This window comes from Coregonus clupeaformis, chromosome 1 (assembly GCF_020615455.1).
Source record: "Coregonus clupeaformis isolate EN_2021a chromosome 1, ASM2061545v1, whole genome shotgun sequence".
In the NCBI taxonomy this organism is placed as follows: domain Eukaryota; kingdom Metazoa; phylum Chordata; class Actinopteri; order Salmoniformes; family Salmonidae; genus Coregonus; species Coregonus clupeaformis.
In genome coordinates this window covers 81,799,988-81,818,594 of record NC_059192.1, presented here as the reverse complement: position 1 = coordinate 81,818,594, position 18,607 = coordinate 81,799,988, and the positions used below count along the sequence as shown (strand labels likewise).

At 40.4% G+C, this 18,607-nt stretch overlaps 1 protein-coding gene and 1 pseudogene across 1 annotated transcript in view; one reads left to right on the top strand and one right to left on the bottom strand.

Moving 5' to 3' along the window:
- The window catches only part of LOC121567910, a 34,770-nt pseudogene extending 29,317 nt beyond the window's left edge, over positions 1 to 5,453 (top strand).
- A 7,072-nt stretch (positions 5,454 to 12,525) lies between these two features.
- The window catches only part of LOC121584170 (3-hydroxy-3-methylglutaryl-CoA lyase, cytoplasmic), a 31,414-nt gene continuing 25,332 nt past the window's right edge, over positions 12,526 to 18,607 (bottom strand). Inside the window, exons 8-9 of the mRNA XM_041900008.1 lie at positions 14,009 to 14,134; positions 12,526 to 13,751 (exon numbers count right to left, since the gene is read on the bottom strand). Coding sequence (XP_041755942.1) covers positions 13,617 to 13,751; positions 14,009 to 14,134 — 261 coding nt within the window. The 3' untranslated portion in view covers positions 12,526 to 13,616. The remainder of the gene's footprint in view (positions 13,752 to 14,008; positions 14,135 to 18,607) is intronic.

Below are 18,607 nucleotides of genomic sequence, written 5' to 3'. Positions count from 1 at the left end.
TGAAGATGAAACGTGGCTGAGTCTTTCAGCATGACAATGATCCCAAACACACCGCCCGGGCAACGAAGGAGTGGCTTCGTAAGAAGCATTTCAAGGTCCTGGAGTGGCCTAGCCAGTCTCCAGATCTCAACCCCATAGAAAATCTTTGGAGGGAGTTGAAAGTCCGTGTTGCCCAGCGACAGCCTCAAAACATCACCGCTCTAGAGGAGATCTGCATGGAGGAATGGGCCAAAATACCAGAAACAGTGTGTGAAAACCTTGTGAAGACTTACAGAAAACGTTTGACCTGTGTCATTGCCAACAAAGTGTATATAACAAAGTATTGAGAAACTTTTGTTATTGACCAAATACTTATTTTCCACCATCATATGCCAATAAATTCATTAAAAATCCTACAATGTGATTTTCTGGATTTTTTTTCCTCATTTTGTCTGTCATAGTTGACGTGTACCTATGATGAAAATTACAGGCCTCTCTCATCTTTTTAAGTGGGAGAACATGCACAATTGGTGGCTGACTAAATACTTTTTTTCCCCACTGTAAGGTCCCACAGTTGACAGTGCATGTCAGAGCAAAAACCAAGCCATGAGGTCGAAGTAATTGTCCGTAGTACTCCGAGACAGGATTGTGTGCGAAGAGCCTTGGCGTGACCCTGTACAACACCCTGTCGTTCTCCGCTAACATCAAGGCGGTGACCCGATCCTGTAGGTTCATGCTCTACAACATTCGGAGAGTACGACCCTGCCTTACACAGGAAGCGGCACAGGTCCTAATCCAGGCACTTGTCATCTCCCGTCTGGATTACTGCAACTCGCTGTTGGCTGGGCTCCCTGCCTGTGCCATTAAACCCCTACAACTCATCCAGAATGCCGCAGCCCGTCTGATGTTCAACCTTCCCAAGTTCTCTCACGTCACCCCGCTCCTCCGCACACTCCACTGGCTTCCAGTTGAAGCTCGCATCTGCTACAAGACCATGGTGCTTGCCTACGGAGCTGTGAGGGGAACGGCACCTCCGTACCTTCAGGCTCTGATCAGTCCCTACACCCAAACGAGGGCATTGCGTTCATCCACCTCTGGCCTGCTGGCTCCCTACCTCTGCGGAAGCATAGTTCCCACTCAGCCCAGTCAAAACTGTTCGCTGCTCTGGCACCCCAATGGTGGAACAAGCTCCCTCACGACGCCAGGACAGCGGAGTCACTCACCACCTTCCGGAGACATTTGAAACCCCACCTCTTTAAGGAATACCTGGGATAGGATAAAGTAATCCTTCTACCCCCCCTTACCCCCCAAAAAAAAAAAAAACATTGTTAAGTGGTTATCCCACTGGCTATAAGGTGAATGCACCTATTTGTAAGTCGCTCTGGATAAGAGCGTCTGCTAAATGACGTAAATGTAAATGTAAATGTGTCGAGGCACAGATCTGGGGAAGGGTACCAAAACATTTATGCAGCATTGAAGGTCCCCAAGAACACAGTGGCCTCCATCATTCTTAAATGAAAGAAGTTTGGAACCAACAAGACCCGCCTGGCAAAACTGAGCAATTGGGGGAGAAGGGCCTTCGTCAGGGAGGTGACCAAGAACCCGATGGTCACTCAGACAGAGCTCCAGAGTTCCTCTGTGAAGATGGGAGAACTTTCCAGAAGGACAACCATCTCTGCAGCACTCCACCAATCAGGCCTTTATGGTAAAGTGTCCAGATGGAAGCCACTCCTCAGTAAAAGGCACATGACAGCCTGCTTGGAGTTTGCCAAAAGGCACCTAAAGGACTCTCAGACCATGAGAAACAACATTCTCTGGTCTGATGAAACCAACATTGAACTCTTTGGCCTGAATGCTAAGTGTCACGTCCTGAGGAAACCTGGCACCATCCCTACAGTGAAGCATGGCGGTGGCTGCATCCTGCTGTGGTGATGTTTTTCAGCGGCAGGGACTGGGAGACTAATCAGGATCGAGGGAAAGATTAACGGAGCAAAGTACAGAGAGATCCTTGGTGATAACCTAAGGACCCTAAGCACACAGCCAAGACAACGCAGGAGTGGCTTCGGGACAAGTCTCTGAATGTCCTTGAGTGGCCCAGCCAGATCCCGGACTTGAACCCGGTCGAACATCTCTGGTGAGACCTGAAAATAGCTGTGCAGCGACGCTCCGCATACAACCTGACAGAGCTTGAGAGGATCTGCAGAGAAGAATGGTAGGAACTCCACAAATACAGGTGTGCCAAGCTTGTAGTGTCATACCCAAGAAGACTTGAGGCTGTAATCGCTGCCAATGGTGCTTCAACAAAGTACTGAGTAAAGTGTCTGAATACTTATGTAAATGTGATATTTCAGTTTTAATTTGTAATACATTTGCAAAAAAAACATTGCTTTGTCATTATGGGGTATTGTTTGTAGATTGATGAGAGAAAAAACAACAATTTAATCCATTTTAGAATAACGCTGTAACGTAACAAAATGTGGAAAAAGTCAAGGGGTCTCAATACTTTCCTAATGCACTGTAGATGAAGGGGAGGAGAGAGGTTAAAGTAGGATTTTTAAGCCTTGAGACATGGATTGTGTACGTGTGCCATTCAAAGGGAGAATAGGTAAGACAAAAGATTTGTGCCTTTAAACGGGGTATGGTTTGTAGGTGCCAGGCACACCTACTGCAACGCTGCTGGGTTTTTCATGCTCATCAGTATCAAGAATAGTCCACCACCGAAGGACACCCAGCCAACTTGACACAACTGTGGGAAGCATTGGAGTCAACGTGGGCCAGCATCCCTGTGGAACGCTTTCGACACCTTGTAGAGTCCATGCCCCGACGAACTAAGGCTGTTCTGAGGGCAAAAGGTGGTGCAACTCAATATTAGGAAGGTGTTCCTAATGTTTTGAACACAGTGTACTTCATGATTTTATTGCCCCATCTGCTGGACAGTACAGCATATCACAAACTTAGTCAATCAGTCTATTGTAATGGTTAAACAGAATACTGTAGTGGTAGAATTAACAGAATTGGCTGATTGAATTAATTAACGATGTGTCATTATGGACTAACATTTTTATTGCTCTTCACATACTATATATTTTAATGAAATCATTTAAAATCCATTATTTAAATTAAAATGTGAATAACAAATACCCTTAGGCCTCAATGTAATAATTGCAGATAAAATAAAACTGTACGTACTGTCAACTGTACTTTAGAAACCCCTAGAGTCTATGTACGCACCCGCGTGGAAATCTAATTAGCATCATCAACTAAATCCCCATCAGAATCTCTGTTTAAGCTTGAGATGTGTTTTTTGCATGGGCTGCGTCTCAATCCTCCGCATCCGCCAATATTGGCCTTCTGCATCTGCAGTGGAAGGTGGCAGAGCTACAGTGGCGTTTGTCAGACCAGGAGACATCCCGAAAATTGGTCTTATCATGAAAACATCTGCAGTCCTAACAGTTTGGGCTTTTTATGTTCCCCAATAAGAAACCAAAAATCGTTGCTCAACAGAAAAAGAGAACTAACAAATGAGCCACTGACAACCAAAATGAAACAGACAGGGTTTTAACATGGGTTCTGAAAGGCATCTATGGGGGGCCTACTGAATGCTGCCCAAGCAACTCCAGTTGGTTCTTAAAAGATCCCCACCATGGACACCCTCTGGATTTGCCTGATATCAGTCAAACTAAAAGAAAAAACACAGGGAGTGAGAACAAAAGTGGTGCAAACCCAAACACGGGAAAGCAAAGGTAAAGGCTCTGTTCCACAACCTAAAGCGGAAGAGCTAAACAGAGGTGTAACTCTTCCAACATCTCTTTTTCCACCTGAAGCACTGGGCCACAGCTCTTAAATATCAGCTGTGCCAGCACATGTGAAAAACCTTCTGACTAACTTGCTGACCACACCGCTCGTGTCGCGTGAGGGGGTTGCAAAATACATGTACATATACATGTTTTTCAATCATTGCACCCACACTGCTCGCGCACATCAATGAGCGTCTGCCTAGCCAGGCGCTAAAATAGAACTTGGTTCTATTTGTGACACTTGATGCGCTGCAAGTCCCTCAACTCCCATTTCATCATTGGTTTTTAGGAGCATATACCCACTTGGGTGATTGAAAGATGAACTGAGGTTCACACTCCAGTCCAGTTGGTGGTGGTAATGCACCTTAAAGTTGGTTGCCAACCGCCACATAATGTCCAAAGAAGAAGAGGAAGAAGCCTGAAGGAGGAGTGATTACTAGAAATGAACTCGGTTTGCCCTTTTATCTGTGGATTAATTGTCAGAGTAGAGGACCTTGTGCATTTCAGGTAAAATAACAACCCAATGTTTATATCACAGGACAAATTAGCTAGCAACAGCAAGCTAGCTAGCTAAATTGACATAAATGTTTAATGCTTTTCGACCTGTCCCCAAATGAATGTAGTTGGTTCAGAGTTCGTTTTGATATTTCAACCAGCGTGTCCTGATCGTGTCTGGTGTGGGTGGACAAAATCAACATGCGCCCGAGCGGTCTGGTCAGCATGTAACGAAGACAACAGGTGCAACACATCCTGACCAACGAAGATGATTCTAATCAGTACACCACACCCAAAGAGAAACAACCACAAAATTGAAAATGAAATCGAGAGAAAAAACAAATCCTGTAACAGGCTAGAAACTAATATGACACCACTAATATGACCCCACTATGTAAAGCTGAGACTCTCACGAGCACAATGGTTTATCTCCACGACCCCCACAAGCTTCACGGGACTCGTCTGAAGTTGGTACTGCAGATGTGCCAACTTCTGTCTGTAGCGTCCAAACGGTTTGACCTATAAAACCAAATCGAAAGCTGAGACTCTCACGTTCACGAACACAATTGTTGTGCTCTACGACGCCCACAAGCCTCACAAGACTCATCTGAAGGTAAAAATGTATAGAAGTGAATAGGGCATTTCCACATCAAAGGTATACGGGTCATTCCACGATAAAAATATAAAATCCTGAGCTTTCTTATATCTCAGATATAGGACAAACACTTCAAAACATACTTACTTTTTTTACTTTCTGTTTTTCCATGTATGAATGTGTTATTTAATGTGTGTCTATGGGCTAATAGCAGTAAGGCCAAATTCAATGTTTCAACAAATAATTTGTACATCTTTTTTTTATACCTACAGGGGTCCTAAAATTCTAAATCAAATAGCTAAATGATCCTTGGTATGACCATCTTAAAACCAGTGGAGGCTGGTGGGAGGAGCTGTAGGAGGACAGGCTCATTGTAATGGCTGGAATGGAAGACTCAAAGTTGTGCTTTTTTCCACAGGGAGATTTCTAGTGGAATTCAAGGCAGCATTTTCCTGTTGGTGTTTTGGCCGATGTCACAACCAAACAGAGGGAATACGGACAAGAACAAACACTGACAGCTGTAAATCCTTGTCCACTCAAGTCAAAACATGGACAATGTCTCATGGATATCTGACCATGTGGTTTAATCCTATCCTGTGGCATGCTGGGCATTTGCATTATTGCACCATGCCACCCAGGACACACTGGCATTCACTGTCACCATTATAAGTACAAAGGTCACAATTACAATTCATACACATTGTAACCTCAAGCTTTTCATAACAGACATATTGAATGAGACCACATACTCTGAATGGCCTGGAAGCAATCAATATCCACCACCCTGTGTGAAAGCAAATCCCTCACCTGCTAGGACTTCTACCCAGGGATAAGGAAAAAATATCTCATTGTAATGAGTCATTATCTGTTACAGATGGATAACTCTTATATCAGCTCCAGTCTTTGATTATCTTCCCACCAGAGGTTGAAGATAACAAAGGTTTTAAGACAATGTAATAATTCCATGCGGAAGCGTTAAGAAATAAAGGAATTAATTGAACCGGCGCCGTTGCTGATTCTACAGGATTAGCGAGTGAATGTAGCCTGACTGGAAGGGACCTAGACCAGATGAAAGAAGGAGCACCCCATGTTGTCGTACACTTTGTGTTAATTGTATTGTATTGTGCTTTTACCTCATAATATACCTCATTTGTACATGTGCCAGGAAATAAACATAAAATTGTATAAACCTAAAAAGGAGAAATACATTTGGGAAGCATTAACTTTTCCATAATTGACTAACCAGGTTGCAATGGCTATTTTTTCAATGACTGAATATACCCACCTCTTACATCACTGTCCTTATCCCCGACCCCTAATCATAACGTTGATAAAATAAACCTGGAGACAATGCTGTGTTTTCTTACACCACTCATTTATTAGTGATGTATATATTTCACCCTGTCCTAAACATATTTTGTCATGTCAGTAACCATGAGTTTGACTTTTAACATCTTACATTACAATGAACTTACATTTGTCTCTGAGTATTCTAAATAAAAGACGTCATAGCGATTGGTATGCAACAGGGGTAATCGCTGCTGCAAAGATCGGAGCTGTCCACTTAGAGGAGCTAACCGAAAGGGAAGGGATAGTGTTACCATGCAGCGAACGACAGGTGTGAAAACTGCGGTTGTAATTGGTGAGCATTTAAAGTCTGCCGGTGATGTGAGATATTTTTTGCTTCTTTTCACTGTGCCTCAAATGGGTAAGTAAGGGACAAACTTCCCTTTATAGCAGAAACGACTACTTCTGTGATAACTGACCTATTTAGACAGTCTGAAGCTTCCTACTGAAGAGTAGCACAAGTGGTGAAGTTAAATAGAGGTATGATTATATCCATATGTTTAGTATTTGCATTTTCCAAACAAATGAGTGAGTAGGCAGCCTACATTGAACTTTGTTGAAATAATGCTACAGGATCTAGTTTTAAAGAGGAACATAAGCAATAAAGTTTTGTATTCAAAGTCCATCAGTAGCCTACTTTGCAACTTACTCTGTGTGAAATTCACTAATAAGAGAAGGATGGGGAAGGTGTTCTATTGACCAAAACATTTACATTTACATTTAAGTCATTTAGCAGACGCTCTTATCCAGAGCGACTTACAACGTTGGAGAAGAGTTAAATCCAAAGCAGATAACTTTATAATGGTTGACCTTAAAATGTTTTTGTAAATATCTTCCAGGTGTTATTGTTTACCAGATAACCAGCATCTAGATTTAATCCAGATCCACAGGCAGTTTGACTTTTATGGACACCTGCATGTCAGAGTCAGATTTCTGTGAGAAGACACCCCTCAGTAATATCTGTGATCCTAAAGGTAATTGTTTACTGTAGGGGAATTAATCTGTTTTTTGTGATTACTGGGACTTATCCATATTGCCATTATTTGAGTGAATAAAATCAAAAGCCATGCAACATAAATTAAATTACAGTAGACAATGTTCAATTCCACCTCTGTGCGATATTGAGGAAACATAATAATACTGAAGCAATAGCCTCAAGCCTATAGTCTTAGGTGAAAAATGTATTTCCCACCTGCTATTTCCTAGAGCAGATGAAATTGTTCTCTCAAGGGAGGGGTAAATAGATCCTCAATTACTGTAATTCAGGGAGCTGAAATACACTACATTGTTGTGGGAAATGGATTTGACATTTACATGTTTGTCTTTCTTTGGACTCCCACAAAGCTAAGTCAAACCTCCCCAGAAATGATTTGTGTTTATTCTGAGAAAATCAAACAATTCCTTTTTTGCCAATTACATGGTGGGTGGTAGCCCAGCCTGAAAAAAAAAAACACTTGTTGCACAGAATACATATCAGTGCAAATGTGCATCTATTTAAAAGCCTTTTAAAATCCTGCTTTCCTATCTCTTCTCATTTGTGCTTGATACCTAGATGAACGCTGCCAAATAAAAGGCTCAAAGGTCTGTAACATGACCATCCACGCTATTCTTGACCAATATCCTACCATGAGAGGGTGTCTGTGTGCATGGCAGTTACCTCTCTTGAACTACTCACTTCACAATGCCTCCCTGAGACAGGTGCACTCCTTCTCTCATACACAGTACATGTCGTTTTTAGTTGTACCATCAAGATAGGCAACACTTAAAAGGAATCAATGAAGTACAAAATGAACTAAAGTTAGTACGGTAAATGTAATACTCCTTTGGCAGTTTTTTTGTGTGTGGCTTATTATGTCTATTTACTTTTTTAATTCACAGACAGCATTTAGAAGCTCTCCTGTCAAAATGCTGGTATACTGAAGACACCATGCAGTGACTGTGCTATGGATGAATGTACTAGTCTCCTGGATTCTGCTCTTATTCTTGGACGAGATGCAGAGTGCAGAATGGCCTTGACTGCTACCAAAAATTCCAAGATGGCGTAGCAGTGCGTTCGTGTTTTCTATAGTGTCCTCATGTAAATAGCCTTTTTTTTGTTTGTCTTTTTCCTATATATTTTCGTATATATTTCTCAATCTCACTTTCCATCCGTTAACTAAATATACTTTCCTGCAACCCACCTCACTGCAATGTTATATGTCTTATGATAATACAGAACCTGTCTAATTTAGATTTGTTGGTATCTAATGGCTTTTGAAAATAATATTTTCCTCAACCTTTACTTAGTTATACTAATATGCCAAAACATGACTCAGTATTAAGATAATTTTGTGCATTTAAAACAAATGTACGGTCATAAGCCCAGGATACTTGCTTGCGTGAGTGTCAAAACACAGTGGCATAGTTCACGTGATTACTCCTGGAAAAAGCGGATAGCACTCTCATAAGTGGTGTGGAACACAGTTAGTAAGTGACATCATACAACTGGTTAAGTCAACAAGGCAATGATGGTCAAATATTGAGTCATCACTATTAAGTTATTTTTTTCTCCCCTGCCTCTATTGTCACTCCAATGCTGTAGAGCTGATTCAGCCTAATTATAAGAAAAATAATCATACTTTTTTTACAGACTTGTTTCAGCTAATTTTTACCTGGTATTTTATGAAGTAACAAGGACCTTGTAGCTTGCATTGCTACTTATTTCAAAGAGATGTGTTACGTGACGTCTTTCAAAGAAAATTAAAAACCTTGTAAGTAGCAGACTGTAGAATAAACGCTAACCATCCAATTTTCCCAAGGGAGCAAAGACAGCAAGATCTTTGTTGTATTATACAATACGTGTAATGTCTTACCATTAGTTAATTATATTTGCAAAATGCTAGCTGGCTACATGTATACAGACTGTGTTAGAGAATTGCATAATTAGGTTGATAAATGAGGGCTGATGTTGGTATGTAGCAGATGTTTATGTTTAAGGTCATGTCTTTACCCTGTCTCAAGTCTGATAAGATGCATTGCTTTGTCATGTCCCCCTTTTCATTGAACCACAACACCTTAATCCAGATGTCTACAAAATGTATGATGTGTCTCCTTAAGCCCCCATAAGCAATGGGGAAAAAATATTATATTCTAATATTCATAAAATATTTTGGTAATGCGTATTAAACAACGATTGTATGTTTTATCCTGTGATCAAGTAGATACTCTTACAGGAACATATGTAAAGGGTACTAAATGTTTGGACTTATCTTAAGTAAAATAATTATTAAAGTAATACAATATTCTCGCAAGATTACAATAACAATTGTCTTCATGTAGGGGAAAGGTTGGGCTGTAGGGGCCGTATGCAGGCAGCACTTTAATGAGAGTTTAGAATGTCATGTGTAATCTGAAACCTACAGTAATCTTGCTCTGTAAACAACTTCTGTAAACATGTTGTAAACATGTTGGATTAACAGTGGTTTACCACAACACTCTTTAGTGTATTTCTGTTGATATTTTCTCCAATCCAAGTATTGGGATACCATTATGTATGTTACCTTGGTTTGCAAAAATTATCAGACTTACTAAAACCACCTTTCTAACAATTTATTAGCTATTATAAACTGGGTGGTTCAAGCCCTGAATGCTGATTGTCTGACAGCCATGGTATACCACAGGTATGACAAAACATTTATTTTTACTGCTCTAATTGCGTTGGTAACCAGTTTATAATAGTAATAATGCACCTCGGGGGTTTGTGGTATATGGTCAATATACCACGGCTAAGGGTCCTATCCAGGCACTCTGTGTTGTGTTGTGCATAAGAACAGCCGTTAGCCGTGGTATATTGGCCATATACAGTGGGGGAAAAAAGTATTTAGTCAGCCACCAATTGTGCAAGTTCTCCCACTTAAAAAGATGAGAGAGGCCTGTAATTTTCATCATAGGTACACGTCAACTATGACAGACAAAATGAAGAAAAAAAAATCCAGAAAATCACATTGTAGGATTTTTAATGATTTTTTTTGCAAATTATGGTGGAAAATAAGTATTTGGTCAATAACAAAAGTTTCTCAATACTTTGTTATATACCCTTTGTTGGCAATGACACAGGTCAAACGTTTTCTGTAAGTCTTCACAAGGTTTTCACACACTGTTGCTGGTATTTTGGCCCATTCCTCCATGCAGATCTCCTCTAGAGCAGTGATGTTTTGGGGCTGTCGCTGGGCAACAACTCCCTCCAAAGGACTTTCAACTCCCTCCAAAGATTTTCTATGGGGTTGAGATCTGGAGACTGGCTAGGCCACTCCAGGACCTTGAAATGCTTCTTACGAAGCCACTCCTTCGTTGCCCGGGCAGTGTGTTTGGGATCATTGTCATGCTGAAAGACCCAGCCACGTTTCATCTTCAATGCCCTTGCTGATGGAAGGAGGTTTTCACTCAAAATATCACGATACATGGCCCCATTAATTCTTTCCTTTACACGGATCAGTCGTCCTGGTCCCTTTGCAGAAAAACAGCCCCAAAGCATGATGTTTCCACCCCCATGCTTCACAGTAGGTATGGTGTTCTTTGGATGCAACTCAGCATTCTTTGTCCTCCAAACACGACGAGTTGAGTTTTTACCAAAAAGTTCTATTTTGGTTTCATCTGACCATATGAAAATTCTCCCAATCCTCTTCTGGATCATCCAAATGCACTCTAGCAAACTTCAGACAGGCCTGGACATGTACTGGCTTAAGCAGGGGGACACGTCTGGCACTGCAGGATTTGAGTCCCTGGCGGCGTAGTGTGTTACTGATGGTAGGCTTTGTTACTTTGGTCCCAGCTCTCTGCAGGTCATTCACTAGGTCCCCCCGTGTGGTTCTGGGATTTTTGCTCACCGTTCTTGTGATCATTTTGACCCCACGGGGTGAGATCTTGCGTGGAGCCCCAGATCGATGGAGATTATCAGTGGCTTCCATTTCCTAATAATTGCTCCCACAGTTAATTTCTTCAAACCAAGCTGCTTACCTATTGCAGATTCAGTCTTCCCAGCCTGGTGCAGGTCTACAATTTTGTTTCTGGTGTCCTTTGACAGCTCTTTGGTCTTGGCCATAGTGGAGTTTGGAGTGTGACTGTTTGAGGTTGTGGACAGGTGTCTTTTATACTGATAACAAGTTCAAACAGGTGCCATTAATACAGGTAACGAGTGGAGGACAGAGGAGCCTCTTAAAGAAGAAGTTACAGGTCTGTGAGAGCCAGAAATCTTGCTTGTTTGTAGGTGACAAAATACTTATTTTCCACCATAATTTGCAAATAAATTCATAAAAAATCCTACAATGTGATTTTCTGGAATTTTTTTACTCAATTTGTCTGTCATAGTTGACGTGTACCTATGATGAAAATTACAGGCCTCTCTCATCTTTTTAAGTGGGAGAACTTGCACAATTGGTGGCTGACTAAATACTTTTTTTCCCCACTGTACCATACCCTCTCGGGCCTTGTTGCTTAATTAACTATTAACTCTTTATTTAATTGATAATATATGTTGCTCCCTACTTGCAAGATGAACCCATAGAATAAAGGCACTACATACAGTACCTTCAGAAAGTATTCAGACCCCTTGACTTTTTCCAAATTTTGTTACGTTACACCGTTATTCTAAATTCCTCAGCAATCTACACACAATACCCCATAATGACAAAGCGAAAACAGGTTTTTAGCAATTTTTGCAAATGTACCAAACATTAAAAACAGAAATACCTTATTTACATAAGTGTTCAGACCCTTTGCTATAAGACTCAAAATTGAGCTCAGGTGCATCCTGCTTCCATTGATCATCCTTGAGATGTTTCTACAACTTGATTGGAGTCCACCAGTGGTAAACTAAATTGATTGGACATGATTTGGAAAGACACACACCTGTCTATATAAGGTCCCACAGTTGATAGTGCATGTCAGTGCAAAAACCAAGCCATGAGGTCGAAGGAATTGTCCGTAGAGTGCCGAGACTGGATTGTGTCAAGGCACCGATCTGGGGAAGGGTACCAAAAAATGTCTGCAGCATTGAAGGTCCCCAAGAACACAGTGGCCTCATCCAACCTGACAGAGCTTGAGAGGATCTGCAGAGAAGAATGGGAGAGACTCTAGGCTGTAATCGCTGCCAAACGTGCTTCAACAAAGTACTAAGTAAAGGGTCTGAATACTTATGTAAATGTTTTTATTTATTTTTAAATATAAAATAGCAAACATTTATAAAAACCTATTTTTGCTTTGTCATTATGGGGTATTATGTGTAGATTGATGAGGGAAAAAAACAATTTAATCAATTTTAGAATAAGGCTGTAACCTAACAAAATGTGGAAAAAGTCAAGGGGTCTGAAGACTTTCCGAAGGCATTTGGTCAATATATGACTTATTATTATAGTACGTTGTCACATAGCACTTTGTCACATAATACATCATATTCACATATTTACTATTACTACTTTGTCACATAATACATAATACTCACGTAATACATATTACTACATTCATTACTATTAAAAAGCAAATTAATAAAATACTTTACTCATGGATATTGACATTTGCTCAAATTATTTGCAAGAGTAAGGCGTTTAAGAAGGAGGACTGTCTAGTGGAAGGGAGATTACATGCTTTGTTATACAGCTAAGTTAATGTAGGGATTTAATTCACCAATATTTTATATTGTTAGTGTTCTTAGAGATATGTTCAGAAGGCCTACTTCAACCAAAGGTAGAGGTTTAGAGACTTCACCAGCTAAAAAACATGTGTCCCTTCTGACTATTGCACAAACAATAGTTAAACATAAAGTCGCCGACTGCAGTCCATTTAACTCTACAGAATAAAATGAATGGTTTCGACCATCTCTATGGTTTCGACCTGATCCAACTTATGGAATGGGGTCATGCACTGGTGAGAAGGATGAAGAGAGAAAAAACATATACATATTTCACATCCATACTTCCATCTTGACAGAGCAAGGGACTTAGGAAATGAAAATACATTTTGAGGGAGATAATGATCGACCCACACTGGTTTTAAACCCAGCAGGACTCCCTTGACCCTCTCAGGTCCCCTTGTCTAATTGTAACCACATTGAGCCGGAAATGAATGGGAAGAGACCCCCACAGAAACATCATGAATAACTTTCACAACTTAGTGAGGAGTCATCTCTCTCTTTTACCTCCTATCAGACAGACTATACGTGAAAGTTATTAACCAACTTATTTGGTTTAAAAAGTTTAGTTATTTATTGAATTTAGTAGGCCTTATCCAGCAATGCTTTAATGAAGTGCCTCTGCTAAATGGCTATACATTTTTGTAAAAAAATATAAGTATAGTGCATTTTGTATAGCGTAATTTGCAATCTATATGTAGCATCAACAGGAATAAACACTGTTCAAAAGGGAAAGGTGTCAAGTTTTTATCTTCTTCATGCAGCAATGCTTGGAGTAATCGCCTCTTGCTTGGGCTACCTTGGAGTTGGTCTTGCGGTTTAAGGCTTTGCAGATGAAGTCACCTGCCTCGATTACTTTGGAGAGATCCACTCCCTGGAATGAAAGAAACAAGGGATCAAAGAAGCAAGAATGCTACCCTGCCAGCAGGGGGAGCAATTGCAAAAGAAACAGCAGGCCTACCCATACACATGAAAGTTATGAAAAAATCACTTTACGTACATCTCATTTAAACAAGACCCTATCCTATGTTTGAAGCTTTCTCAGATGAATGGGGGGGTGAGCTGTATATCACTAGGGATTACAAAGCTGTTTTAAAAGTCTATTTTCAGGTTATGTGAAGCGACACTCACGGTTTTAATGCCCATCCCATGGAGCATATAGAGAACATCTTCTGTTGACACGTTGCCAGAGGCACCCTGGGCATATGGGCACCCTCCCAGACCTGCTACAGACGAGTCCACTGTACAAATCCCCATCTGAGGTAGACATACAGACAGGAGAGACATTCAGTAACCACACGGACAGGGCAAGCAGAAGGTAAAATCCCATGCCGAACAATGTCCCCTGTTCTCCTGTATTGTAATGTGTTGGTACAGTGTGCCCTGCCAGGGTTGTGGTGATTTTTTTACGGCCAGTTAGGAGAACTGTGGCTTCGTTTCTCGGAGATGAGTGGGCGCAACAGCCTGGTGTCCCCCCACAGTTCAGCTTACTCATCCTCTTTGTCATACTAAAGCAGTGGCACATCATTTGCGGCATGTTTTTGGTAATAGCAGACTTTGTAAATGCAGAAAATTCCAGATTGTTGTGTCATGTTTTCTGATCCTCATGGTAACTTGTGTTTTTCTGCACCACCTCACAAAATATACATTTGCATACATACCTTTTTGTTACTAGCACATATCTTCATATACAACAAGTGTTACTCAATTGTAACAACACTTCTCTTGTTACAATCCATTCACTGGATAATTAGCCTTCTCCTTATGGTACATTTCTAAATGGGTAATTCCAAAGGTGTGTAAGCTTTGAAAAAGCTTTGAAAAAGGGGTTGTTTAAATTCAAGGCTATAACTCAATTTCAATGACACCCTCTGATGTCCTTGAGCACAATGTCTCAGTCTTTTCCATGTCCTGAATAAATAGAATGCACCCATATGTTTTGTTTAACGTCTCCGAGTTCAATTTGGTTCATGCAATGTCCACAATAAAAGTAATTGTCATAGAGAGTTCAACTTTCTGTGGGGAAATGCTTTTTACTGCCTGGCTACCAAGTGTCTGGCCTCCATATGAGAATTAATGATGCGTTGTGGGTTGTTCCCCTGCATGTCTGCGCTTTTGTTGGACCACGGTACCAAACAGCCAGAAAATGTTGCTTAGCAAGGGATAGGCTTACTGTTTTATGGTTGAACTTCAGTGTTGCAGAGGGAAAAAATGCTTTATCGCTGTAAAACATTCCCAAAACATCCACCTCATGTGGTCCTGGGGAGAAGAATCTGCTTGCAACATCTCCGTATAAAGAGCGCAAAAAGGCATAGCGAAATGTTGTCCCTTCAGACGTAAGCAAAGGAGACAGTAGGCCTAAGTAGAGCTGAGAGTGACAATTATTACATTCCAAGTTATGAAGACTACAAAATGGTTGAATCAACGTTGTTTCAAAGTAATTTATCAACGCATTGTGACGTGGAATCTACATGGAAAATACATTGGATTTGAAAAAAGTATACGTAAACTGTTGTTTTGAGGGTGAAATTTGAGGGTGAAATTTCAACCACAGGATTGTCATCATTGTAACCCATTTTTAACATAGACAAACCTTGAATTTGTACCTTTTAAACAACGTCAGATCTCCAAAGTTACATCCACTATCAGAAAAAAAACAATAGGCTTGGCAGCACCTCCTACTGGAAAGTTGATCTATCTACAGCTATTAATTTGGTCTCCCATCCAAAGATTTAACCCAGCCTTAGCTTTGATATTTGTCAATGACTACTACCAATGTGCTATCGTGAGAATGATTATTGAGAGATCTCTTAAAAACGAAATGTGTTCACTGTTGCTATCGAAGTCATTCCAAAGGGTAGGTTTAACAGTGCAAATGAAATGTAACCATACTTTATAAGTCATAAGTTAAGTTGAAAAGTTATCAACAGCTATTGTTTCAATTCAACCCAGGGTTCAACTAACAATAGACAATACATATAGGCCTAAGGTTTCAAACTTTGGTTGATTTCAAATTTAACCTTCAAGTTAATCATTAATATGTTGGATTCATGTCTCCATCTCCAACAGAGCGGCACGTCTTGCTCTTCATTGTAATCAGAGGGCTAATATTAATATTATGCATGCCCGTCTCTCTTGGCTAAGAGTTGAGGAAAGACTGACTGCGTCACGTCTTGTTTTTCTAAGAAACATTAATGTGTTGTAAATTCCAAATTGTTTGCATAGTCAACTTCCACACAGCACCGACACACACACTTACCCCACCAGACATGCCACCAGGGCTCTTTTCACAGTCCCCAGATTCAGAACAAATTCAAGGAAACCTACAGTGTTATACAGAGCCATGAGTGCATGGAACTCCCTTCCATCTTATATAGTGCAAGTGAACAGTAAACCTGGTTTAAAAAAACAAATAAAGCAACACTCATGGCACAATGCCTCTCCCCCATGTGACCTACTTGTTTTGTGTATGTACTGACATATATGTGTAACTGATAGATGCACACACACCCTACATGTTCATGTTTTTAAATGTATGTAAATTGTAAAGTATTTTGTCTGTAATGTATTTTTTGTTATACAGTGGGGAAAAAAAGTATTTAGTCAGCCACCAATTGTGCAAGTTCTCCCACTTAAAAAGATGAGAGAGGCCTGTAATTTTCATCATAGGTACACGTCAACTATGACAGACAAATTGAGAAAAAAAAATCCAGAAAATCACATTGTAGGATTTTTTATGAATTTATTTGCAAATTATGGTGGAAAATAAGTATTTGGTCACCTACAAACAAGCAAGATTTCTGGCTCTCACAGACCTGTAACTTCTTCTTTAAGAGGCTCATCTGTCCTCCACTCGTTACCTGTATTAATGGCACCTGTTTGAACTTGTTATCAGTATAAAAGACACCTGTCCACAACCTCAAACAGTCACACTCCAAACTCCACTATGGCCAAGACCAAAGAGCTGTCAAAGGACACCAGAAACAAAATTGTAGACCTGCACCAGGCTGGGAAGACTGAATCTGCAATAGGTAAGCAGCTTGGTTTTAAGAAATCAACTGTGTGAGCAATTATTAGGAAATGGAAGACATACAAGACCACTGATAATCTCCCTCGATCTGGGGCTCCACGCAACATCTTACCCCGTGGGGTCAAAATGATCACAAGAACGGTGAGCAAAAATCCCAGAACCACAAGTGGGGACCTAGTGAATGACCTACAGAGAGCTGGGACCAAAGTAACAAAGCCTACCATCAGTAACACACTACGCCGCCAGGGACTCAAATCCTGCAGTGCCAGACATGTCCCCCTGCTTAAGCCAGTACATGTCCAGGCCCGTCTGAAGTTTGCTAGAGTGCATTTGGATGATCCAGAAGAGGATTGGGAGAATGTCATATGGTCAGATGAAACCAAAATAGAACTTTTTGGTCAAAACTCAAAGAATGCTGAGTTGCATCCAAAGAACACCATACCTACTGTGAAGCATGGGGGTGGAAACATCATGCTTTGGGGCTGTTTTTCTGCAAAGGGACCAGGACGACTGATCCATGTAAAGGAAAGAATGAATGGGGCCATGTATCGTGAGATTTTGAGTGAAAACCTCCTTCCATCAGCAAGGGCATTGAAGATGAAACGTGGCTGGGTCTTTCAGCATGACAATGATCCCAAACACACCGCCCGGGCAACGAAGGAGTGGCTTCGTAAGAAGCATTTCAAGGTCCTGGAGTGGCCTAGCCAGTCTCCAGATCTCAACCCCATAGAAAATCTTTGGAGGGAGTTGAAAGTCCGTGTTGCCCAGCGACAGCCCCAAAACATCACTGCTCTAGAGGAGATCTGCATGGAGGAATGGGCCAAAAAAACAGCAACAGTGTGTGAAAACCTTGTGAAGACTTACAGAAAACGTTTGACCTGTGTCATTGCCAATAAAGGGTATATAACAAAGTATTGAGAAACTTTTGTTATTGACCAAATACTTATTTTCCACCATCATTTGCAAATAAATTCATAACAAATCCTACAATGTGATTTTCTGGATTTTTTTTTCTAATTTTGTCTGTCATAGTTGACGTGTACCTATGATGAAAATTACAGGCCTCTCTCATCTTTTTAAGTGGGAGAACTTGCACAATTGGTGGCTGACTAAATACTTTTTTTCCCCACTGTATGTCGGACCCCAGTAAGACTAGCTGTCGCCATTGGCGTTGGCTAATGGGGATCCTAATAAATCTAATTAAATCCATCTTAATCAAAACTCTAAGTTAAAGAATTAGACTAAATCAAATCAAACTTTATTTATAGTGCATTGAAAGTTTGGTTAGAAATAGATTTAGTCCTATTCATTAACTTTGTTTTTTTGGTTGAGCTGGAGACATGAATCCAACATATTAATTATTAATTTGTAGACCAACTGGACATTGAATTGTGTTTGGTTGTCAATGCAAACAAATGTCAACATTTCTGCTTGGATAGTTCCATCTGTGCCACTGACTTAGTCTGGCTTTAATTCCAATTTGTATACATATTAATAATTGATATGTTGGATTCACATCTCCATCTCACCAAAAATCAAAGTTAAATAATAGGACGAAAAACTAAATAAAATACAACTTTAAATGCACTTTAAATAACATTTTATTTGATTTAGCACTATTCTTTAACTTTGATTATTGGTTGAGATGGAAACATGAATCCAACATATCAATTATTAACTGGAATTAAAGCCAGACATGT